Source organism: Cetorhinus maximus, chromosome 5 (genome assembly GCF_964194155.1).
Source record: "Cetorhinus maximus chromosome 5, sCetMax3.hap1.1, whole genome shotgun sequence".
Classification (NCBI taxonomy): domain Eukaryota; kingdom Metazoa; phylum Chordata; class Chondrichthyes; order Lamniformes; family Cetorhinidae; genus Cetorhinus; species Cetorhinus maximus.
Window position 1 is genome coordinate 4072326 of NC_135883.1, and position 26398 is coordinate 4098723.

General features: G+C 43.0%; 1 protein-coding gene across 1 annotated transcript in view; it reads right to left on the reverse strand.

Annotated features, from left to right (window-relative positions):
- Positions 1 to 23555, reverse strand: part of znf512 (zinc finger protein 512) — a 45439-nt gene extending 21884 nt beyond the window's left edge. The window contains exons 1-7 of the mRNA XM_078541269.1: positions 23479 to 23555; positions 19041 to 19140; positions 15096 to 15166; positions 9619 to 9689; positions 7946 to 8139; positions 4440 to 4526; positions 1589 to 1705 (exon numbers count right to left, since the gene is read on the reverse strand). Coding sequence (XP_078397395.1) covers positions 1589 to 1705; positions 4440 to 4526; positions 7946 to 8139; positions 9619 to 9689; positions 15096 to 15166; positions 19041 to 19131 — 631 coding nt within the window. The 5' untranslated portion in view covers positions 19132 to 19140; positions 23479 to 23555. The remainder of the gene's footprint in view (positions 1 to 1588; positions 1706 to 4439; positions 4527 to 7945; positions 8140 to 9618; positions 9690 to 15095; positions 15167 to 19040; positions 19141 to 23478) is intronic.
- Positions 23556 to 26398: the final 2843 nt, after the last annotated feature.

The following is a 26398-nucleotide window of genomic DNA, read 5'->3' on the forward strand; positions in this document are numbered from 1 at the left end:
TAAATAAATAGTATGCAGAGTACAGACCCTCAACAATCATTACTAATCAACTTACAGTAATCTAACAAATTACATTTATATAGCACCTTTAATTTAGTGAAAGGTGACAAGGCACTTAGAGAATAGGTCAATGGAAGTAACCAAAAGTATGATTGAGAAAGCAGGATTTGAGAAAGCTCCGGAAACTGGGGAGAGCTATTGGTAATGGAAAAGATTTTAGAAGGGAACCCCAGAGATGTGATGAATCCCAGAGAGGTGAAGATTGTTAGTAGCAGTAGTAATAATAAAGTGAGGAGGAGAGACACAGTTTCCCGGGTTTTGGGGCAGTAATCGACGGGTAAACTGTCAGCATTTGTCATCATTACTCCTCTGAAACTGACATCACCTTCTGGAGTCCACATATGAGCAGTTAAACACAAAAATCCAGGAGTCGCTGTCAGTGATTCTAGGGCCCAGGTTTTCGCTTCTGGGTCGGGTGCACAGAGATGGGAGAATTCCCGGCTCCGTGAATCCGACTTTTAAAAACGGGTGCCCGGATATTGGATTTTCGGTGGAGGTGGGGAGGTGGGCTGCATTGGGAGTTGGGGCAGGGCATGCCCGGGGAGAGCCGAGGTGATGCCGGGTGCAGAGGCTAGCTGGGCAGGAGGTGATGCCGGGTGCAGAGGCTAGCTGGGCAGGAGGTGATGCCGGGTGCAGAGGCTAGCTGGGCAGGAGGTGATGCCGGGAGCAGAGGCTAGCTGGGCAGGAGGTGATGCCGGGTGCAGAGGCTAGCTGGGCAGGGGGTGATGCCTCGGGGCTCCACCACCATGTCCGAAATTTAAAAAAGTAAAAGGTTAAAACACGAAACGTCCCTCCAGCTCTCACCTCTCTTGCACACTCACCATGCCCCATCCATGCCAACCTATGCCCTCAGCCAATCCCCCATGGCCCTTTATAACCTCCACGCCCCTCCCACACCCTTTGCCCTTACACCTCCCATGGCAACTCACCTAGTGGGCACCAAGGAACCCACGCAGAGATGAGATAAAGTGAAGTTTTATAAAATAAAGTGGCTATTACAGACTTCATTATATCGAAAAAAAAAACTCATTTATGAAAACCCATTTACTATATTTACATCCCTTCAACTAAACAAAGCCTTATAACAACAAACTTTGGAATTCACAGTCCCACATTGAATATTCTATAACCACTTGTAGCTGTCAATCAAACTGGCACCCTGCTGTGATGATGGATGGTTGTGATATCAGCCATGCAGCCCTAATCCAGTCATGAAAACCCTCAGGCTTATGCCAACAGACAGCGTGAAATAGCAAGAAATCTTTTCTTTAAAAAAAATTCCACACTTTTTTTCCCCAAAGTTTTAAAGGGCAAGGCTTTTAAATGCCTGGACAGCTCCCTTTGACAGGTTGTTGCTCGCTACCATACCGCATAATATAGCTTGCGGACTAATAAGGCGATCTCTTAAATGATGTATATGTCCATAAGCATCCCTACCTGAAATATAAACCTCAGCAGAAATGCTTAAAACAATAGTGCAGCTTTGCCACAAGAAGTTACTTTCAACACAGCAGCATTTACCTCATACCTGCTGGATACGAAGGGGGGTCCTTTCTCACATACCGAGAGCGATTTCCAGATTTTGGACTCTGTGCTTTTGCATGGAGTTTAAAGGATTTTCTCTTTTTAGCATGTTTATTTGTTACTGTAAATAAAAAATAACATTAATTTTAAATAGTAATACATATCTATGCTCAGTATTTTAAACTAACAACACCACAAAAAAAAGTATGCCTTACAAGTCATATATGAGATTACTAGATAAACAGGCAGTCTGAAAACTGTATTGGAGTAATCACTGAAGCACCACAAGATGTCAGACAATCCTTTTATTCATGTGACAATCAATCTCATTTGGCAGTAAATACAGAATTAACACAATGACCTGGATTTTGCATCAAGAATAACAGTGAGGTTAACAATGCTCGTTGTTGTAATGAAGTAAATCGGACTACAACTTTGAGAGTACAGACGTGTGCAGTTAAACAGGGAAATCCAATAGTTACAGTCAGTCAGAGTTATCCTGGTCCTCCACAGTCCCTTGCTGGGCACTGAAATCAATGCAAGGGCGTGAAGTTGCTGTAGTTGCCCACTAGTTACCCAATTAACACATCAGAAAAAAACTGGGGCTTGTGCATTCAGGTGTAAATTAACTTTCAATGGCACAATCAATCATAATTGCTGCCAAACAACCACTTTGGTGCGGAAAAGGTAATTTTACAGGTTGTGTCGCATCATTCCCACAAAATCAGTGTCACAGGTTTCAAATTTTTTAGTTTCTCCTTCTGCCTCAATCCCATCTTCCTTTCCTAATTATTTGAATACCTGTCCACGGTTTGAATCTAAATCTATAATTCCCGGTTTAAACTCTGCACGGCTCTGAGGATTCTTCAATCTGACTGATTGATGAGCCTTGCTGTTGTTTGCATTGCTCTCACACACCCTGTAGACGGTGTCGCGCTGGGTTCGAAGTCCCATGGAGCAACTCTACATTTGAAAGACCTCAAAAAACTGTTTGCAGTTGTTAGAGTAGCAAACTGTGAGCACCGCTCCTTCACTGCTGACCACGACTTCCAGACCCAAGCTTAAGTTTCAAGTTAAGGGTGGTTAGAGCACCTGAGCTCATTGGACCAGCCTGCCTACCGTTTCTAGCGTGGCTGGAACTGCTGACCAATCAGATTAGCTAGCAACTGTCGAGGGCAGGACTTCCTCTCACTGAGGGGCAGAAGTCCCACCCTCACCTCCTTGAGGCCAATTGGAGCACGTTATAGCTGCAGGGTGGCCTCGTTTAACATTGGTTGATTCGGAACCATCATTTCTTTGTGGGGGGGTGGGCCTAAAATTCAGCCCATGATTCAGTCTCCATTTTGAACTCACATATACTAATTTTATTCGGGCTCTTATTTCCTCTTTCCGAAACCTTATTTTGTTGTCACATTTTTCTCGCACATTTATGCCAATTTTTGTATTATAAATTTTTGTGTCAACATTGGAAACTGCCAGTGCCATCAATAAACATTTCTAAGCATTGATGGGATGAGCAAAGACGCATCCCGGCTCATTTTCTTTTTGATAAAAGGACGTTTCTCCCTTTTCCATGCCCAAAATTTTAGAACTACACCAATGTCCTCCTTTAATCGAAGTCTACCCTTTTGATCTAGGTTCCTAGGTCACAGTATGGGCGAACTGCAGAATAATGCTCTCTCCAATCTGATGTTTTAAATATGCTTTAGCTCCAATATCAGGACTGCATACCTGCCACTGCAGCAGTGAGACATCTTCAGCTTATTACGCCAGTCACCCTTGGCACAGTGCAATTAGCACAAATTTTATGCTATTTCAGTCCGTATCCAGTCCCTCCAAATTCACTAAACATTAGGCAGTTATAACCATGTCCCTTCAGACTGTGTTTAGCTTGAACCCAAACATCCGGAGAAGAACTCAGTGCTATTCCACTATATCAGAATTCACAATTTTAGTAATAGTTGGCTAGACATATGTTGTAACTCGAAGTAACACACTTCATACAATAATTTAAGCAATAGTTACTCATCAACAGAAAATACCAATCCCTGAAATAAGTCACAGTACTTTGCAAAAAAAAATGAACAAATGACCCGTGTATTGCTGCTGGAACAATACTGAGTTAGATTGGTATTCTACACAGTTTGGGTGCACAGAACACAATGCTTTGGACACAAATCCAACTCTATTCAATTGAAAACAATTTTTGGCTTGCCAAGGAATCCAACTCTACCCCGCAGGTTCCGCCACTAATGCTGAGGTTGCCACAATGCCATGGAGATTTCCTCTCAGTATATCGACAAATTTAAAGATTACATCACTCTTGTCTGCTCAGAGATGCAGTTTATTTATTTCCAAAAAGGCATCTTTAGAAACATTGTACTTTTAATTTGTGGTTTGCTTCCATGGAATATGCTACTCTTAAAACTGGTTATGCTCCTTATATGGCAACTATGAAAACAAATAGAAACTCTCAATCTGTTGCACGCACCATGATGGGCTTTAGCACCAGCACAAACCCCCAAACCATCATCATTCTTGGAATACAGGAGCTGTAGCACACAATGTAATGATTTATGCCAGTTCCTACTGCTAAATGTGACATGGGGCCAATGTATATTTGAAGGACTCATGTCTGTATTATGTAGCAAAGATCATCAGCCTTAGCTTTAGAAATTTATATCTGGAAGGGGAGAACAATGCATTCAAAAAAAAACCTCTGGCAAAGCGAGATTAATTTACAAGGAAGAAAGGTTTTAGTCACCCATGAAAAACTTGTCCAAAACTAATGTTAAGGACTATGCACATCATGTGGCTCAGATATTTCAAATTTCTTGTATAGAAACACTTTGTACCTGTAAGTTTTCTCCCTTTCCTGGCAGATTCATCATCAGTGTCAACACTATCTATCTTCCTTTTCTTCTGCATAGCTTTCCTCTCCACTGCAATAGAACATCAGGTTAACTCGCAAAACAATTTTGTATTTTTTGAAACAGAAATGTTTCAAATCTATAAATCTGCGAAGATTCCAGAATGCAAATATTTAAACACAGTTTAGGAATTAGAATCTCGACATTTACGTGAGATACTGAGGACCAGAAAATTTACGAATTCAAATTTAGCAGATGTTGTACAAGACCAAACGTCACAAAGGGGATATGAAGACGACTGAGCAGGTGCTGCAGCAAAGCGATCTGCTTTGCTTGGTATCACTTGTGCTTAAAGACTGAAAAGCAGCAGACAGTCCGCAAAACAAGATAAAACAGATAAATCAGTCAAGCAAGAAATTCTCATTGTAGATCTATTTTTGTGTCGTACCCACTGAAAAACAAGTAACATTGCAACACAGCTGTTGCTTTATAACCAATTTGTCACTTTAGGTACAATATAAAGCATTTTTTGAAGGTTTAAATTTTGACAATTTAGTTATGTGGGGGTAGATGGTGGTGTAGTGGTAATGTCAAGAGGTTGGTAATGTCAAGGGGTTAGTAACCCCAAGACCCTGGGGACACGAGTTCAAATCCCACCACGGCAGCTGGTGGAACTTAAATTCCATAAAGAAAATCTGGAATTGAAAGCCAGTATATTGGTAACGGTAAGCGTGGAGCTATCATCGATTGTCGTAAAAACCCATCTGGTTCACTAACGGGAATATGCCGTCCTTACCTGGTCTGGCCTAAATGTGGGTGCACATCCACAACAATGTGTCTGCCCTCTGAAATGGCCAAGTAAGCCACACCATTCAAGAGCAATTGGGGATGGGGCAACAAATGCTGGCCTTGCCAACGGCTCCCACATCTCATCAGAAGAAATAAAAAGCATTCACTATGATTATGGGGAGGGGAGACAGTTAAAAAAAAAATCAGGAAAATCATTAAGGACAAAGAGAAACATTCTAAAATAAAGAATGTACAAGACAGAGAACAAAAGGGCAACTTATATGTCGAACCAACAGATAAACAGATTTTGTGCACTTTTATTTTTGCATTCACCAGCTGAGGGAACTCCGTACTTCCACGTTCACACCGTCCGAACAAAGCAACCTCTAGTCAAAAAACAAAACAAAACCAGGTGCAAAGTAAAGCTTCCCCTACTCAGCATTGATACGTTTTAGTGCTACCCTAAAGAATGCATGAACTGGAATTTTAAAAACTCCTTTCACAATCTCAGGGTTTCTTAAAGCGCTTTGCAGCCAATGAAGTACAGTTGTAAAGTAGGAAACACAAGGACAGCCCTTCTTTAATCACTGAATCTTTCCACTTATCGCATCATCCTTGTTGCCTCCTCTCCCAAATCAGCAACTGCTACCAAACTTTGGGCAGATTTGTACCCCTCTTAAATAGGGACAGAGTTGGAACTCTCACAAGTAATTTCGCTTAGGATCGATATATCTGATCTCTTTTGACTGCATCTGAACTCGGGGGGGGTTACAGGAATGAAAGAGTAGCGTGCTGACCTATCACATTGCCCAATTCCTAAGAAATTGACTCTTGTTCTCTGCTCAGAATCCATTGATTTTTATTTGAACTGAAGCGAAGTTGAAAGCAGGTAACACATTTACTCGCCATGAAATCGGATATCCTGTCGCAGGCCGGATTTTAGACATACCGGTACAGAGACCCACGCCAAAAAAAAACCAAGACCAGCCCATCCCTAATTGCCCTTGAACTGACCTTGCTATGTCATTTCAGAGGGCAGTTAAGAGTCAACCACCAGGATGGCAAATTTCCTTCCCTGAAGGACAGCGAACCAGATGGGTTTTGGCGACAGTTGGAGGAAGTTTCATGGTCACGGAGACTAGCTTTATATTCCAGATTTATTAACTGAATTCAACTTGCACTAGCTCCTGTGGTGGGATTTGAACCCATGTCCCCAGAGCATTAGCCTGGGTCTCTGGATGACTCGTCCAGTGACATTACCATTACGCCACTGTCTCCCCCTAAATTGCCACCATTTATTTAGATTTAATCAGTTAACTTCTATTAATGCAGTCCAGAGTTCTGTAAAGGGGCTGTCTGCAACAATAAAAATTCAAATGGTCATGTCCCACTTGTTCCCCAAACCCCTTACACCACCACGACATGGAAGGAAGCACATCACCTTATTGGACATTAAAGTAGCAATTTTTCTATAAAGCAGATTTTTTTTTCTTAGGAACTGATCATAGTGCAACTATTTATGATCACAAAGTCTGCACAGAAAGACAGCCTGAGTTTCAGATGCCTGTCAATTTAATTCTCTGCCCCACTCCCAAGAGTTGGCCTCTTACCCTGTTTCTAATGAAGCTCAACAGAAGCTTGAAGACCAGCGCCTCAAGTTTTGATTAGGCACTTTAAGCCTTTTTTTTTTGGACTCAATATTGAGAACAACAATTTCAGATTATAACCACCCTCTCTTTTCTCCAGACAGTTGATGATTCTGCTATTGCCATTTACACCTCCTCTAATACTATCTTTTGCTTCTTTCGTTGTCCCATTGCCATCTCCTTTTGCATGACACCATCCCTCTCTTCTCTCCTGCCTCCTATCCGATGATAGATTGCCCCTTTAGTTCTTTTTATCCCTCAGGCCTTTCTGTGCCTCTGCTCTGCCTTAAAACCTGCTTCACCAGAACAGTAAAAAGTTAGACATGATCTTACATGCCTATGAAACCAACTGAATGTTTCCCTCCACAGAGGCTACCTGGCCTGGAGTATTCCAGCACGTTGTGTTTTTTTTAATTGCGGAATAATTGTGATTCCTGAAACCTCAAGTGAAAAGTACTTAGTGAAACATAAGTTAAATGCCATAATGAAGGGACTCTTACCCACCCCTCCACACACACACGCTCCTATAATCAGAGTGCCCATATACTTTGGGTAAGTATTTTGTCTACTTGGATCGTCCGATCTTATTCCAAGCACACGCAGATAGATTCCACGCTTCTTCATTTTAAATAAAGAAGGTGCACTTGAAAGAACTGAGCCATGATTCTTGCTGGTATCCAGACTGTCAACTTCCTGGAGAGTAAACTCTACCAGGTACTGCGCATCCAGATAACTACTACTTACTTTCTGAATTCAGTGCACACAGAATCTTGTGAAAAGCCAGTTCAAAATGTACAATTGCATTTTAGCTGATTTATGCGAAACTAATCCCCAACTTGCAGAAAATCTTTCTTGGATAATCAAGAATGCAGATGATGGAATTACAGATAATATACCTCCAAAAAGGGCCACTTCCTATGCTATTAGTGCACTGGCAACGTAATCTTTAACCTGATGCCTGCTGATTCTTCAAAATGATCTACCCACCTCCAAGGTTGTGAAAATCAGAGATTGTGTGCGAACTACACAATTATAAAGATACGATTTGTAATTTACCTTTCTCTTTTTGTTTGCATTTCTCCACATATGCCTCCATCCCCTTCATCTCTAACCAGTATCTGGGCTTTCTGATTGACAGTTGTCCATCATCCTCTCCATTAACCTTATCGTCTGATGTTGAGGATGAAGCATCACTAAAAGACTCTTCTTGGCTGTCTTTGGTAACAAAATTGCTTTTGTATTGCTTAGCCCTAGTTTTAAAAAAAAAGTTCAAGTAAACATCATGATTGTTTTAATAGCAGTCTCAAACAACCCACTGAAGAAGAGCACTTGGTTCACAAGGAATGGTTCCAATAGCTATGGAGGAGAGGAGAAGCAGGATTAACTTTATCTGAGAGCGTTGCTGGGACCCCCACTATTTATTTAAAATTAAAAATATTTCCACTTTCTGTACGACATCAAGTAGGGATTATAAATTGAAGATAGCCATCAACAAATCCAATAGTGAATCGAGCAGAGACTTTGTTACCCACAGAGCGGCTAGAATGTGGAACTTACTAACATGAGGAGTAGTGAGGCAAACAGCGTAGATGCATTTAGATGGAAATTAGGTAAGCACGAGGAAGAAAGGAGTAGAAGAATATGTTAGATGAAGAGGCTCACGTGGAGCATAAACACCTGCAAGGACCAGTTGAGTGGAATGGCCTGTTTCTTTGCTGCAAAACTTAGTAATATATAAGTTAGAACAACCCTGGCTTTGGACACAAACAAGATCTGGATGGATGGAGGCAACGTAAATGCAATTCATTTTGCTATTATAGAATGATACAGCACAAGTTGACACCATTTGATTTATCATACGCCTGTGCCTGCTCTTCAGTAGAGCTATGCAATTAATCCCATTCCACTGCTCTTTCCCCGTGGCTCTACAAAGCTTTTCCTATTAAGTATTTATTCAATTCCCTTTTGAATATTAGTAATGAACCTGCGTCCGCCGCCTTATCAAGCAGTGCATTTCGCATTACAACAATTCACTGTGTTACAAAGTATTTCACGTTGCCTCTTGTTCCTTTGTCAAATAATTCTACAGGCCCAGTATCCTTTATCCAGAACCCTTGGGGCCGATTGTGTTTTGGTATTCAGATATTCTGGAATTTCGGATGTGATACCCACCCCATAATCCTCACCCATTCGCGTCACAGACACACCACAGTCAAGTTGCACAGTCAAGTTAACTTTCTCAGCAATCGATAACGAATTATGCCTCCTTTTCCGTTGCTCATTGTTACCAGTGATGGTATCGGATGGTTCTTTTTGACACGTTCGCAGCACAATAAAAACTCAAAAGTACTAAATAACCACAAAAATCACAAGGCAAGGCGGAAAAGCGCGTGACTGAAAAACAGCTAGACTGCCCGCACTAAACGTCAGGTCTGGTCGGCAGGTCACAGGCTTCCCTGCGCAAAAGGTCAGCGAGGTCTCTGTTGGCTCATGTTAGAGGGTCTGTTCAAAAACATGTTCGGTTATCAGACGTACAGATAAAGGATATTCGACTGTATAAGCAAAAGCACATGACAAATCATTTTCACTGGCGACCAGGAGGGAAATCTGTAAGAAGGGGAAACTGGTAAATTAAGAGAGGAAATATTATATTAAAAGGGACAAATGTAAAATGTCGCATTCAGAACTTCAATGTAAACAATGGATACAGTCCAGCAAACGGCACATACTTCTCATCTCCCAAAGTGATCTTTATCTTCTGTATTCTCGGTTCTAATTCTTTTTCGGGAGGTTCACTCGTCTGGAAAAAGAAAAGCATTTTTGTAAATAGTTTTAAAATTATAGTGGAACACAGACACTGGGAAAAGAATTTATTCCACACATCTGAGATCAAATAGGCTACCTTACTCTCCAGAGTGAAGTGCATTTATACTTCAAGTTGGTATATATATTTTTTTAAAGATTGCTAGTAATCTTTTCTCAGTTCCTATCAAACAAAAAAAAAAGGACCAATTACACCAGGGTATGGTTAAGGTTTGGTGGCGAGGCAAAGCCGACTTCAGGCAAAAGGGCACGGACATTCTACGAGGAAGCGGGTGGAGTGGGAGGACTGGATGCTGCCGGGAAAACCAGGAATCGGAGATTCTGCTGAATTCAACAGCAGGACTCGTCTGAAATTTTCCGCTGTTCCCTGACTGGCAGCAGCAAGATGGAGGCGCTCGGTCTGTCTGTTGGGTGGTAGAGCCTGCACGTGAAGGCCCCAGACAGACATTGGAGGAGCAGGACCATCATTAATGCACTATAATTACTGACCCTCTTCCTGACCCCACCTCCTCAGCCTGTCCTGGTTAAACAATGAGGAGGCACGTTTGCAGAGGATTTCAGATTTTTTAAGAATTTAACCAATCTCTCAGCTCTCTTCAGCAGGAGTGTGTGGGTGGATTAAAAAATTCCATCCCCCCCACCACTCCCCGGAGTCCTCTCCCCGTTCAACGGATCCTTTTACCCACCTCCAATATTCTCCCTCCACTTGGACCCCTCCCTCTGGATTCTTACCTTCTCTTGATCTTTTCATTGAGAACTGTCGGCGTGACATTAGCTGTCTTAATTTCTCTGCTCCCCTCACCCATTCTAATCTGTCTCTCTCTGAACTCACTGCACTCCGTTCTCTCAGGTCCAACCCCAACATTGTCATCAAACCCGCTGACAAGGGTGGTGCTGTTGTTGTCTGGCGCATTGACCTCTACCTCGCGGAGGCTGAGCGTCAACTCGCAGACGTTTCCTCCTACCTCTCCCTGGACCATGACCCCACCACAGAACATCAAGCCATTGTTTCCAGGACTGTCACTGACCTCATCTCCTCTGGAGATCTTCCTCCCACAGCTTCCAACTTGATAGTCGCCCAACCTCGGACGGCCCGCTTCTACCTCCTACCCAAAATCCACAAACAGAACTGTCCTGGCAGACCGATCGTGTCAGCCTGTTCCTGCCCCACGGAACTCATTTCTCGTTATCTTGACTCCCTTCTCTCTCCCCTTGTCCAGTCCCTTCCCACCTACATCCGTGATTCCTCTGACACCTTACGTCACATCAACAATTTCCAGTTCCCTGGCCCCAACCGCTTCCTCTTCACCATGGATGTCCAATCCCTCTACACCTCCATCCCCCAACAGGATGGTCTGAGGGCCCTTAGCTTCTTCCTTGAACAGAGGCCCCAACAATCCCCATCCACCACTACTCTCCTCCGTTTGGCTGAACTTGTTCTCACACTGAACAATTTCTCCTTTAATTCCTCTCACTTCCTCCAAATAAAAGGTGTGGCTATGGGTACCCGCATGGGCCCCAGCTATGCCTGTCTCTTTATGGGGTATGTGGAACATTCCTTGTTCCAGTCCTACTCCGGCCCCCTCCCACAACTCTTTCTCCGGTACATCGATGATTACTTCGGTGCTGCTTCATGCTCTCGTCGGGACCTGGAAAAATTTATTAATTTTGCTTCCAATCTCCACCCCTCCATCATCTTCACATGGTCCATCTCTGACACTTCTCTTCCCTTCCTTGACCTCTCTGTCTCAATTTCTGATGATAGACTGTCCACCAATATCCATTACAAGCCTACCGACTCCCACAGCTACCTTGACTACAGCTCCTCACACCCCGCTTCCTGTAAAGACTCCATCCCATTCTCTCAGTTCCTTCGCCTCCGTCGCATCTGTTCTGATGACGCTACCTTCAAAAACAGCTCCTCTGACATGTCCTCCTTCTTCCTTAACCGAGGTTTTCCATCCACGGTCGTTGACAGGGCCCTCAACCGTGTCCGGCCCATATCCCGCGCATCCTCCCTTACGCCTTCTCCTCCTTCCCAGAAACATGATAGGGTCCCCCTTGTCCTCACTTATCACCCCACCAGCCTCCGCATTCAAAGGATCATCCTCCGCCATTTCCGCCAACTCCAGCATGATGCCACCACCAAACACATCTTCCCTTCACCCCCCTTGACGGCATTCCGTAGGGATCGTTCCCTCCGGGACACCCTGGTCCACTCCTCCATCACCCCCTACTCCTCAACCCCCACTTATGGCACCTCCCCATGCCCACGCAGAAGATGCAACACCTGCCCCTTCACTTCCTCTCTCCTCACCGTCCAAGGGCCCAAACACTCCTTTCAAGTGAAGCAGCATTTCACTTGCATTTCCCCTAACTTAGTCTACTGCATTCGTTGCTCCCAATGCGGTCTCCTCTACATTGGAGAGACCAAACGCAAACTGGGCGACCGTTTTGCGGAACACCTGCGGTCTGTCCGCAAGAAAGACCCAAACCTCCCTGTCGCTTGCCATTTTAACACTCCACCCTGTTCTCTTGCCCACATGTCTGTCCTTGGCTTGCTGCATTGTTCCAGTGAAGCCCAACGCAAACTGGAGGAACAGCACCTCATCTTCCGACTAGGCACTTTACAGCCTTCTGGGCTGAATATTGAATTCAACAACTTTAGATCTTAAACCCCCCTCCCCCCATCCCCACCCCGTTTCTTTTCCCCCCCCACCCGCCTTTTTTTTCAATAATTTATATAGATTCTTCTTTCCCCACCTATTTCCATTATTTTTAAATCTAAAACTAAAACCTTTAGTCTTTCCACCCCACCCCCACTAGAGCTGTACTTTGAATATCCTGTCTTGCATTCTTAATTAGCACTTTTCTCAGACAAAGACCACCACCTTCAACACCTCTTTGACCCTTTTGTTTCTGACATCTTTTGATTATCTGCTCACACCACACCCTCAATGTGTCTCTTCCCCCCCACCCACCTTAAACCAAGTTATATTTCTCCCTTGTTGAAACTATGCTTCAGTTCTGCTGAAGGGCCATGAGGGCTCGAAACGTTGACTGATTTCTTCTCCGCCGATGCTGCCAGACTTGCTGAGTTTTTCCAGGTAATTCTGTTTTTACATTGTTTTAATGTTTATTCTCAATGAGCCAATTGCATCTCCTGCAATGCTGTGCGAACACGGAATACAGTCACTATAAAAGTCACGATCTCTGCTCACTGGTCAGTGCAGATTTATCACTCCACAGGATTAATATTGCCAATTTTGGGGAAAAAGAAGAAAAGATGCCCATTGTAATATTTACCCTATATTTCAACCCTCTCTCTTCTGGACTCGCTTTATGATGATTAAGACACACCTATGGTACACACTGCTGCTACTGTGCGTCGGTGGTGGTGGAGGGAGTGAATGTTTGTGGATGCAGATGGATTGCAGTTGGATATAATAGATCTGCAAAACTTTTAATCATTTTCAATTTCTGTTACTGTTTTCTTATGCTCTTTCTCTAAAGGTGATGGACTTGCTGTGGTACTGTTTTCTTAGCTATTTCTGACTCTGCCTCAGCCAAGACTGGTTGTTCTTCATGTGTGAGGAGCTTGGACAGTATTTGTCAGCAGGATATTGCAACTTACCGAGTTGCTCCATTGATATTATTGGCTTTCAGCGGTGTTGGGGTGTGTGTGCACAGCATTACAGGAGATGCAATTGGCTCGTTGAGAATAAACATTAAAACAATTTGGGTCAGTGGGGGAAGGTGGGGGTTGGAATTTTTTAATCCATCCACACACCCCTGCTGAAGAGAGATGAGTCAGAGATGAATAGTCCGACCAAAAACTGTTATCGGATGGTGATCCCAGGGATCGTCTAAAATGCCAGAAATGACTATTTTCCACCTCTTGAGTGGCAACATCATGGATCAAGTACACCGAATGCCTCCCACCCAAAGATGAAGTTTATCAACTTGACACCCTTGATGTGTCAGGAATCACCTTTCTTGGCCGCAAAGTGTCTTTTTCATCCTTGCAGGCAGGCATTTTCCCAGATAGCCAGCCTGATAACTTACTATAATTTGGAGGAACTTAATATTAGCAGCGAATACTATAGAGGCATTTAAAGAGGAGCTAACTAAGCGTATGAGGGAGAAGGGAACAGATTGTTAATGCTGATAGATTTAAATGGGAGGAAGCTCATAAGTCTAAAAGCTAGTATGAAGTAATTGGGCCAAATAGTTTGTTTCTGTGCTGTTATATTCTGTCTAATGCTATGTAATTGGATCCAAACTTTACTGAAGTATATTGCAATTCATATCGGAGAGTTAATAACCTAACTGATTCTCAGTGGGGCCAAATCCAGATTGGAAGGCACAATGTTATAAAAGGAGCCACAATTGAAGGGAACAACAGTTAATCTTTGAATTTGCTTGCTATATAGGTGGGGCGGGGGTTGGAAAACACTAGTCATACTCACTCCCATGCGCACGCGCACACACACACACACACCCCACCACCCCAACACTGAAAGCCAATAATATCAATGGAGCAACTCAGTGAGTAAGTTGCAATATCCTGCTGACAAATACTGTCCAAGCTCCTCACACATGAAGAACAACCAGATTTAGCTGAGGCAGAGTCAGAAATAGCTAAGAAAAAGTACCACAGCAAGTCATCACTTTAGAGAAAGAGCATAAGAAAACAATAACAGAAATTGAAAATGATTAAAAGTTTTGCAGATCTATTATATCCAACTGCAATCCATCTGCATCCACAAACATTCACTCCCTCCACCACCGACGCACAGTAGCAGCAGTGTGTACCACCTACAAGATGCACTGCAGGAATTCACCAAGACTCCTTCGACAGCACCTTCCAAACCCACGACCGCTACCATCTAGAAGGACAAGGGCAGCAGATAGATGGCAACACCACCACCTGGAAGTTCACCTCCAAGTCACTCACCACCCTGACTTGGAAATATATTGCCATCCCTTCACTGTCGCTGGGTCAAAATCCTGGAACTCCCTTCCTAACAGCACTGTGGGTGTGCCTACACCACACGGACTGCAATGGTTCATGAAGGCAGCTCATCACCACCTTCTCAAGGGCAACCAGGGATGGGCAATAAATGCTGGCCTAGCCAGCGAAGCCCACATCCCGTGAATGAATTAAAAAAAAATACAGCTACAGAAAGTTCCTTGTGTGTAGCACAATTTTTGCTAGAGCATAGTTGTTGGTTCCCTCTTACACAGGAAGCTATAAGAGAAAATATGGTGCAATGGGGAACAAGACAGTGACAGACATGAGCATTAGTTCCATTTTGGTAGCATGGGCTAGGAATTATGGATTTACAAGCCTGACCATCAAAAGAATAATAAAGACTCATACCTGAAATTCCAGATGTTCAGCACCTTTTCCTTTTGATGATTTATCTCCACCTCTACTTTCCTTCTTAGATCCTTTATAATAAGTAAAATATGTTTTAAAACCTCATCTGAAAACCTTACTTAACCAATCTATTCACTGAAATTTCCACTCCTTACAATTGTATACATTTTGAATACCTGAAATTGACACTTACCAAAAGAAGAAAGGAAGAAGAATTGCAAATGACCCGGGATAAAATAAACAAGTGAGAAATAACTTTGGAAAGTGCATATACTTCTTGAGACATAAAGAGCTGTACTTCATACAGAGAGTTTTACAATTTATGCCAGGTTTATTCTTCATGTGGTTGTTAAGTGTGATGCAGTGGCATCCCAAAACCTACTTAAAGGTGACAGCAGTGACTTGACAAACTAGTTATTTTTTAAGTCATCCTTGGGATGTGGGCATTACCAGCAAGGCCAGTATTTATTGCTTATCCCCAATTGCCCTAGAGGCAGTGGTGGTGAGCTGCCTTCTTGAACCATGTATTCCATGTGGTGTAGGCGTGGTTAGTGTGGCTAGTGATGAAGTTCCATGATTTAGACCCAACGAGAGTGAGGGAACAGCTTGGAGGGAAACATGCAGGTGGTGGGGCCAGTGTTCCCACCAACACCATCTGCACGTGTTGCCCTTATCTTTCTAGGTAGTACAGATCGCAGGTTTAGAAGCTTCTGTTCGAAGGAGCCTTGGCAAATTAACGCAATGCATTTGTAGATGGTACACATTGCTGCCATTGTGGGCCAATGGCGGAAGGAATTAATGTTTAAGGTGATGCCACCTAGAAAAGTCACATCTTGGTGATACTATGAAACTGCAATAAAGAATTCAAGAACAACAGTGGTGGAGAAACCTGCAAAAGAGACATCGCATGATTCAATATCACACAAATGTAAAACCAAAAACGAACATTGGCACGAAACAAAAATCAGAGTTGCTTAACCGCCAACACAAAATTACGACGGTTTCTCTACTTGTACAGAAAACCCAATGTCTTTATTTCTGCTATGATGTGGCAGGTGATATGTGCCAGGCAGACCAAATCCACAAGGGAAACTTGGCTACGCCATCACAATTTGTATGTATTACAAGAAGATTTGTGCACTGAATTCAGTAGAAAAGATTCAAACACAGACATGAGATTAGTTACTGGATATTATAAATCCCAAAATTTCTAATTAACCTAAGTCCCAGCTACACACTCCCTTTAAGGCAACAGTCCAAATTAGATTTTAAATTTAAATAAGCAAACCAGCAAGGTTACCACAGCACCCACTCAACAATGGAATTCCAAAGACATTTCCAACTTTGGTTACTGGACACAGCAGACTTCTTTTACAGAAGTGGATAGAGGCTTTTCCCAAGGCTGCTTCACCCAGTGTCCTTTCAGATTTTACATGGTCACACCCCTACATAACCTTCAATCCTTCTTTATGTATGTTTTGCTCTCTTTAATGTGCAAAATCCCATTGTTCTCCGTGTCTTCGAGAATTTAATTTTCCCATAATATAAAAAAACTTTTGTTGTCAATACTGTCTCTTTCCTTTTGGGAAAAATACACATAATAACCTTGCTCTATTTATCTTGTTAGTTGTAAACATCCTACCATCCCTTTGAAAATCAAACAACCCCTTCACTTATTTAAAAAATTGCAAATTTCATTCACACCTTATCTGTGGAAACCTCATCCTAGTTTATCCATCTCCATTTCAAAAGTCTGCTTTACACCTAACTTTTGATCATTTCAACCCTGCCGTCTATCTGACTCTAATTCAATTAAATCAGTCACACGGACAGAACAATCCACACTCACACCCATTATAATGGGTTAAGACTTGTTAAAACTCTGCATATTTGAAATGGCTGGCGTATGGCACATTTATTGAACTAAAATAGAACTCATTCAAAAATTGAATAATGGCAAGTACCCCTTGGTAAAAAGGCTTTGTACGATTAACTTAATCTCTTACTAACTGTGGTCAGACACAGCGCAAATATCACTCAGTAATTTCACTCAGGAATGGCATATTTCTGACTGGCTTTTATGCAGCCGTGACAGACCCGAGGCTCTGGCTAAAATACATTCGAAAGAAAACTTCACTTTGTGCCTCTCCAATACCATACCTGTCCTGGGAATGCTGAATTATAACAAACTAATAAAAAGGTGTTCCTGGGGGACAGACAGCAATCCATTTGGGAGGTCCAAAAACAAAAGTCTCTTTCAATTGTCCATCTGCTTCTATTATCTATCCAATTCTTTTTTTAAATGATATATGCACTCTCTCGGTCAATTACTCTACACATTCCGCGCACCTGTATGTACATACACTTCAGGTTTCACTCACTATTAATTCAAGCTACTGTAAGTTAATTCTAAATGTTACTCCTTAATAGGTAGCCTATCAAGATCTGTAGTCATTTTGCAAAGTGGACAGGATCAAAAGAAGCATTAAACAAAACATCTAGATCTAAATTCTCAGTTTCCTGGGGCATTGAGGTAAGCAAAATTGAGGTAAGCTATTATCCCTTTATATCTCGTACAACCATAGAAGCAATTTAAAGATTAAAAACAAAATAAAATATTCATACAAGCACGCATTTAATTTTCAGTGATCCCCGCCCTAGTCCAGCTATGCATCAACAAAAATAATTCTTCCTACCACATAAAAGAGTCATAAAACCAGATTTAGTCACTAAAATGGAAACAGTAAACAAGTAAATATGAACACCGATGGCAAAACTCAAATTAAAACCTCAAAACATTAAAACTTATTCACAGTGAATATATTTGTATCGCAGTCTCTCTAAAACTACGGGCCCAAAAAATCCCTGGTTCTTGCTACCAAGTACATACTTCGTTCCAACCTTGCCCAGAATTGACCCATGGTCTTTATTTGGGGTGGAGCTTCTGCCCAATCTAAATAAGGTCACTGCCCCGACACAGCGGGTGCGGGGCCACAAGTACAGAGGCTCCCAAATTGGGTGGTAGGTATGTCCAACAGGAATACTGGGCCTCTGAAGAGAGAAAGGCAAGTTTCTTTAAAACGTATGTTAAATGCAACCCTGTCAATAGTGTGGCACACAAGTCTAGGTAACTCCCATCCCAGCACAGGATGTTTGGGAGAAGGTGGGTGCCCAAGGTGCATCCATACAGGCTTTGGCACCCCACTCAGAACTTCTAAATTTGCAACCTTCCCAAGTTAACACACTTTGGTGAGGCCTGCAGTGGGCATGAACCCAGAAGATTTGTTGGCCCTCAGTTTTTCTGCCATCTTTTTTTACTAAATTGAAATTCACCAAATTCTTCTCCTTCCTTCCAACTCAAACTCAGGCCCCCACTGAAGTTTGGAGATTTGTGGTAATTCTGCAATTTATTCTGTTCACCATCATGATGCCTGAATTGGGATTTGTTCTGTTTATTCTGAAATAACCATACATCCAGGTAAGGTAAATACGTTCATCTGAAAGCATTTAATAGGGCAAACGAGCAACCCTTCTTGCTTTGCTGATGATTGTAGGTAGGCAATACATACTGCAAACTGTTATGCCGTCATTAAAAACATAATGGGAGATTTTTTTAAAAATACATTTCCAGCAGTGACCATTTAAAGAAAAAACCGTAGATGTTGGACATTTAATTTTCAGGGGCAAAATACTGCGGATGCTAGAAATCTGAAATAACGTAAGAGAAAATATTCTAAATACTTAGCAGGTCAGGTGGCATCTGTTGAGAGAGAGAATCAGAGTTAACATTTCAGGTCGGTGACCTCTTATCAGAACTGGGAAGAATTAGAAATGTGACAGGTTGTGAAAAGGGAGGGAGGTGGGAAAAAGAACAAAAGGGAAGGTCAGAAATCCAGTTTCTGGTAATCAGTGTACAGGATGACATTTATCAGAATTCATTTTTACCTCGTGTCTTCGTCTTTTGCTTTGATTTTGGCTTTAATAACTTCTTGCTTGAAACCTCCACCTCCGAGTCGATCTTGTTTTTTTGTGCCATTGCAAGAAACTGCAAAATACAACAACAAAAAAAACACCAATTATGATGGGACTTGTAAAATCTATCAGGCTCAAGGTGCATTAACGAGGAGAACCCGTAACAAGATTATAAACTCAGGATTAGTACCCGAAGCACAAGGGAGAGGTTTGAAGGGTTTTATCTCTGAAGGCAGAGATCACACTGACGCCACAGACAGTGCATTCTCTCTATATTCAGACTCCGTGTCTGTGGCCTGTTGTTGACTTACACTGGCTATATCTGTCCCTTGGTCCAATAGCCAGTGCCTGTGTGGAACCCTGGCCCCACACACATATAAACCATCCAGATCGAAGCATGCTAAGATTGATCTTAGGTCCTCAGTACCAGTGGTACAATAATACCCTTCATGTTACAAAGCTCAGAACTATACCTGAGCTTGTCCTGATTTGTATGGGGGAGTCCCCAGCTGGGGAGTGGCATGACTAAATAACTTTTCATGCTTATTTGATGTAGTTTTTAGGTTTATACCCGTAACTACTATATATATTGATATTTAGGGCATCTATCAAGATATATTTGACCGATTATTGCTCAGCACATCATACAGGAAACCAATGGAATCAAGTTATATTTTATAGTTATGACATTACAAAGCAGTTTCAGCTGATTTGGGATATAAAAAATGTTTTTACTCTCCTCAGTTACAAACGTACAGGGCCACCAGCCTTTTTCTCCTGCATTCTCTAACCCCATCCACAAGTGTGCTTTCTTCTGTTGTGAATGGTTTAGTGATACACCATGTGGTGCATCCACCACCACGTTACTAAAGAAGCAGGAAGAGAGAGAGAAAAAAGCACACACACACCCGATTGCTATCCAGTGACCTATTGGTGCATGCCATAGCGCATCAGTAAGTCAAAATGAAACACACAAATGCCAATATCAGGTAAGTGCAGGATTGCACCCATCCACCTTCCAACATGCTGGTCCCTAAGTCCCAGTTTCCCCTCCCCCGTCTGAATAGCCTGCCATCATTCACCATTTGGATTCATTCGAAAATCATCTACTTGGATGAGTGGATACCTCAGCAGTCATGGAACTGGACCCCAGCAAGAGGTCCGCACCTCCCAGAGAGAGAGAAAAGAAGGAGCCTATTTTCAGATAAAACACAAATCTGGAGACCGTTCAAATTTTATACAAAATAATTTCAATAGTAAATTCATTATCACAGTTAGCACGAGAACACCTAGGAACATAAACAATTGACTTGACGAATTGTATTATTCCACAGCAAAGATTTTAGCTTATTTTTTCACCTCTGTGACAAAACAACTTTTCGCTTCTTATATTACAGGCGGAACGAAGTTAGAAAAAGAAAGCACAGGAGGGAGCCAGAGCAGGTATTTGTTCAGAAGAAGTCATATTGGACTTGAAACGTTAACTCTATCTCTCTCCTCAGATGCTGCCAGACCTGCTGAGTTTTTCCAGCATTATCTGTTTTTACATTAATCCCTGATTTTGTTTTTCAATTTTGTACTTCTGTTCAACTGTCATGAGCAATAATTTGTTTCTGTAGAAGATCAGGAACATTTCCTCAATATATAAAGAAATACAACACATTTAAATCAGGCTGTTCTAGAGTGATGAGTTAGAGCATCGTTAACATGATCAAGGCTTCCCAGAACTTGTAATAGAACCATGCAACTTTTATTAAAACCAAATCATCTTTTAATAGTTGTCTACAAGAATAACTAATAGTAAAAGCATGTTAAAAAAAATTCAGGCTAATATCCTTAGTTCTTTTAATCTGTGACTTAGTGGTTCTCGTCCTTTGGTAAGCAATATTTTTGCATCTCGCAAACTATGTTACCATCAGCTCTTTTCAGTCATCCTATATTTACCATTTTATTTCCTGTTAACTCTTAATTTCCCTTTACTATTTAGGCTTCAGATTCAGCTTCTACTTTTTTCTATTTAAATTCTGTTTTATTTCTTTCTAGCATTCTTCTGATTCCAGCGCCCACTCACTGTCCAATTTTACATTACTGAATTATTTTCCCTAATACTTCATTTTGTTCGATAATGTTTTCATCCATTTACCCCCCACCCCCGACTATCATTGTACTTTAAGTTTGATTCATGAACTACTCCTTCCTGGAATTCACTTTTGCTTTCTACTCCTCATTTTCAGCCATGCCCTCCTGTCAAGGATGTTCCTTCACCAATAGTCCACAGTATCATTCTTAGCGTTAAATCCTTCATTCCCAGGCTACCCTCAAACATGTACTTTCCACAGATCAGACATTTCCTTTCCTGTGACAAATTAAGGTCCCAGATTATAGTGCATAGTTCCCAAGTACTTCCTGGGATACAGAAGGCTGACTCTCTTTGCCCCAATCATTTTAATACCAACAAGGGCCTACAACACATTATATGATCTTACTGTCAAGAGTTCAATCATTCCTGCACAGTTTTGAACTGAGGCAAGTGGCAATGGCCATGTTTTTCGACAGCTAGTTTGTGATAAAAACTGACATATAATTAGAAACCAACTTAGTTTCCTTGAGAGATGGAATTCATTGCCACAGAAGGCTGTGGAGGCCAGGTCATTGAGTGTATTTAAGACCAAGATAGATACATTCTTGATTGGTAAGGGGATCAAAGGTTACGGGGAGAAGGCGGGAGAATGGGGTTGGGAAACTTATCAGCCATGATTGAATGGCGGAGCAAACTCGATGGGCCGAATGGCCTAATTTCTGCTCCTATGTCTTATGGTCTTATAGAAGCAACTCCAATCTGGGTGCTTCATAAATGCAAGTTGTTGTTGGATTAGGCTCAGCTCTGATGCGCTCAATAACGTGTGGACAGAAGGCAAATACTGGGGAGAAAATATTACTTATCAAGCCGACAGACTTTGGCAACAAGTCAATGCTTTCAGGACAGAAGATGCTCTTGTAAGGTGCCTTGTGAATTCAAACAAATGCCTGCATACATAAAAGAAAAATATACAATATACACACTAAAAATATACAATATATACACTAAATTATACGTATATCAGCCAACAAGTCAACATTTTGGGAAAGGAAGTTGGTAAACTTGTTAAATATCTTTCACTGCTGATTTCAGGAGAATGGTAAGTAATCAGCGAAACTAGATTAGTAAATGAGAAAAGATCCAGCCATATTTCCCAAAATAAAACACTTAGATGTAAACAGTAACTTCACTGCAGAGGAATGAACCCATTCTTCTCATACCCAGCAAACACAAGAACAGTGCACTCTTCCCCAGGATACATTGATGACAGTGTATAACTAGTTTAAAATCAGTATTGCAATCGCTGATGCCCAGAACTGGCCTACAGAATGGATACCAACAAAGGACATTCACACCGACTGTTTAATGTCACAAAAGAAAGGTATAAAGCTTTTATTTGTTCTCTATTTCCAGAGTGTTAGCCCATAATTTCTAGCCAGCAGCAGCTTGGTACAGTCCCAATGAAAATGCTGCTTCTTCTGGCCCAGGGAATAAGTGTTTCTAATTCTAAGAAAGCACAAGCGAGCAGGGTCCAAGCCCCTTAGCTCCAGCTGAACATGACCTGTAACACAGAAACAATTCAGGTGGGGAGGGGGGAAAGAGACAAGAAACTGGAGAGAGACAGGCGGGACACTGTCTCTTTGAACTTTCACTTCCACTCACAAGAAACCACTGGGCAAAGCAGCCCAGAGTTAAAAAAATAAAAATAATTCATTTCCAAAAACACTAAATTAAAAAAAGATGCATCTCGCTTCCACCCCCCAGTCTCTCACATTGACAATGGTCACTCGCAGGACAAAAACACTGGGATTTTTTTTCAAGACGTTTAAGAAGAAGGAAAAAGAAAAAAAATCTCTTCGAAAAATGGCGTTAACAACAAAACCGCCTCCTCAACAAGATCCAGAAACTAAACTGGGGACAGGGAGTAGCAGCGCCGGCAGCTCCCAGCGCATTGCCCGCGGGCTACAGGAGCCGGGACACAGACACAGACAGACAGGGGGAGAGACACAGACACAGAGACACAGACACAGGGGGAGAGGGGGCTGCAGCTCCCAGCGCATTGCCCGCGGGGTACAGGAGCCGGGACACAGACACAGACACAGACAGACAGAGGGGGAGAGACACAGACAGACACAGAGAGACACAGACAGGGGGCTGCAGCTCCCAGCGCGATGCCCGTGTCCCGGGGGGTACAGCGCCCGGGAGCCGGGAGCCGGGAGACAGACACAGGGGGAGAGAGACACAGACAGAGGGAGAGGGGGGTCTGCAGCTCCCAGCGCGATGCCCGCTGCCCTATTTCATGCTAAGGGGGTGGGTGAAAGCCGCAGTTACCTTTAAAATCCCAGGCGCCCGCTCCAGCCGCCGCACCGGGGGTAAGGAGCGGCTCCAGACGACACTTCCGCCTGGAACTGCGCACATTGCGGGGGGGGTTTGGGGTTTTAATGTGTGTCTGTCCTGAAATGGAGCAGCGCAACCCGGAGACTGGACGGAGAGTCAGAGAGAGAGTAACCCAGAGATTACAGAGACAGAGAGAGGGTAACCCAGAGATTACAGAGACAGAGAGAGAGTAACCCAGAGATTACAGAGACAGAGAGAGAGTAACCCAGAGATTACAGAGACAGAGAGAGAGTAACCCAGAGATTACAGAGACAGAGAGAGGGTAACCCAGAGATTACAGAGACAGAGAGAGAGTAACCCAGAGATTACAGAGACAGAGAGAGAGTAACCCAGAGATTACAGAGACAGAGAGAGAGAGAGAGGGTAACCCAGAGATTACAGAGACAGAGAGAGAGTAACCCAGAGATTACAGAGACAGAGAGAGAGTAACCCAGAGATTACAGAGACAGAGAGAGAGTAACCCAGAGATTACAGAGACAGAGAGAGGGTAACCCAGAGATTACAGAGACAGAGAGAGAGTAACCCAGAGATTACAGAGACAGAGAGAGAGTAACCCAGAGATTACAGAGACAGAGAGACAGAGAGAGGGTAACCCAGAGATTACAGAGACAGAGAGAGAGTAACCCAGAGATTACAGAGACAGAGAGAGAGTAACCCAGAGATTACAGAGACAGAGAGAGAGTAACCCAGAGATTACAGAGACAGAGAGAGGGTAACCCAGAGATTACAGAGACAGAGAGAGGGTAACCCAGAGATTACAGAGACAGAGAGAGGGTAACCCAGAGATTACAGAGACAGAGAGAGGGTAACCCAGAGATTACAGAGACAGAGAGAGGGTAACCCAGAGATTACAGAGACAGAGAGAGGGTAACCCAGAGATTACAGAGAGAGAGAGAGGGTAACCCAGAGATTACAGAGACAGAGAGAGAGAGAGAGAGAGTAACCCAGAGATTACAGAGACAGAGAGAGGGTAACCCAGAGATTACAGAGAGAGAGAGAGGGTAACCCAGAGATTACAGAGACAGAGAGAGGGTAACCCAGAGATTACAGAGACAGAGAGAGGGTAACCCAGAGATTACAGAGACAGAGAGGGTAACCCAGAGATTACAGAGACAGAGAGAGGGTAACCCAGAGATTACAGAGAGAGAGAGAGGGTAACCCAGAGATTACAGAGACAGAGAGAGGGTAACCCAGAGATTACAGAGACAGAGAGAGAGAGAGAGAGAGTAACCCAGAGATTACAGAGAGAGAGAGAGGGTAACCCAGAGATTACAGAGACAGAGAGAGGGTAACCCAGAGATTACAGAGACAGAGAGAGAGAGAGAGTAACCCAAAGATTACAGAGACAGAGAGAGGGTAACCCAGAGATTACAGAGACAGAGACAGAGAGAGTAACCCAGAGATTACAGAGAGAGAGAGAGAGAGGGTAACCCAGAGATTACAGAGACAGAGAGAGGGTAACCCAGAGATTACAGAGAGAGAGAGAGAGTAACCCAGAGATTACAGAGAGAGAGAGAGGGTAACCCAGAGATTACAGAGACAGAGACAGAGAGAGTAACCCAGAGATTACAGAGAGAGAGAGAGAGGGTAACCCAGAGATTACAGAGACAGAGAGAGAGAGAGAGAGTAACCCAGAGATTACAGAGAGAGAGAGAGGGTAACCCAGAGATTACAGAGACAGAGAGAGAGTAACCCAGATATTACAGAGAGAGAGAGAGAGAGAGTAACCCAGAGATTACAGAGAGAGAGAGAGAGAGGGTAACCCAGAGATTACAGAGACAGAGAGAGGGTAACCCAGAGATTACAGAGTGAGAGAGAGAGAGAGTAACCCAGAGATTACAGAGAGAGAGAGAGGGTAACCCAGAGATTACAGAGAGAGAGAGAGGGTAACCCAGAGATTACAGAGACAGAGAGAGAGAAACCCAGAGATTACAGAGACAGAGAGAGAGAGAGAGAGAAACCCAGAGATTACAGAGACAGAGAGAGGGTAACCCAGAGATTACAGAGAGAGAGAGAGGGTAACCCAGAGATTACAGAGACAGAGAGAGGGTAACCCAGAGATTACAGAGACAGAGAGAGGGTAACCCAGAGATTACAGAGACAGAGAGAGGGTAACCCAGAGATTACAGAGACAGAGAGAGTAACCCAGAGATTACAGAGAGAGAGAGAGAGAGAGTAACCCAGAGATTACAGAGACAGAGAGAGGGTAACCCAGAGATTACAGAGACAGAGAGAGGGTAACCCAGAGATTACAGAGACAGAGAGAGGGTAACCCAGAGATTACAGAGACAGAGAGAGGGTAACCCAGAGATTACAGAGACAGAGAGAGTAACCCAGAGATTACAGAGAGAGAGAGAGAGAGAGAGAGAGGGTAACCCAGAGATTACAGAGAGAGAGAGAGAGAGTAACCCAGAGATTACAGAGACAGAGAGAGTAACCCAGAGATTACAGAGAGAGAGAGAGAGAGAGTAACCCAGAGATTACAGAGACAGAGAGAGAGAGAGAGGGTAACCCAGAGATTACAGAGACAGACAGAGAGAGAGAGAGAGTAACCCAGAGATTACAGAGACAGACAGAGAGAGAGAGAGAGAAACCCAGAGATTACAGAGACAGAGAGAGAGAGAGAAACCCAGAGATTACAGAGACAGAGAGAGGGTAACCCAGAGATTACAGACACAGAGAGAGAGAGGGTAACCCAGAGATTACAGAGACAGAGAGAGGGTAACCCAGAGATTACAGAGACAGAGAGAGAGAGAGAGAGTAACCCAGAGATTACAGAGAGAGAGAGAGGATAACCCAGAGATTACAGAGACAGAGAGAGAGAGAGAGGGTAACCCAGAGATTACAGAGACAG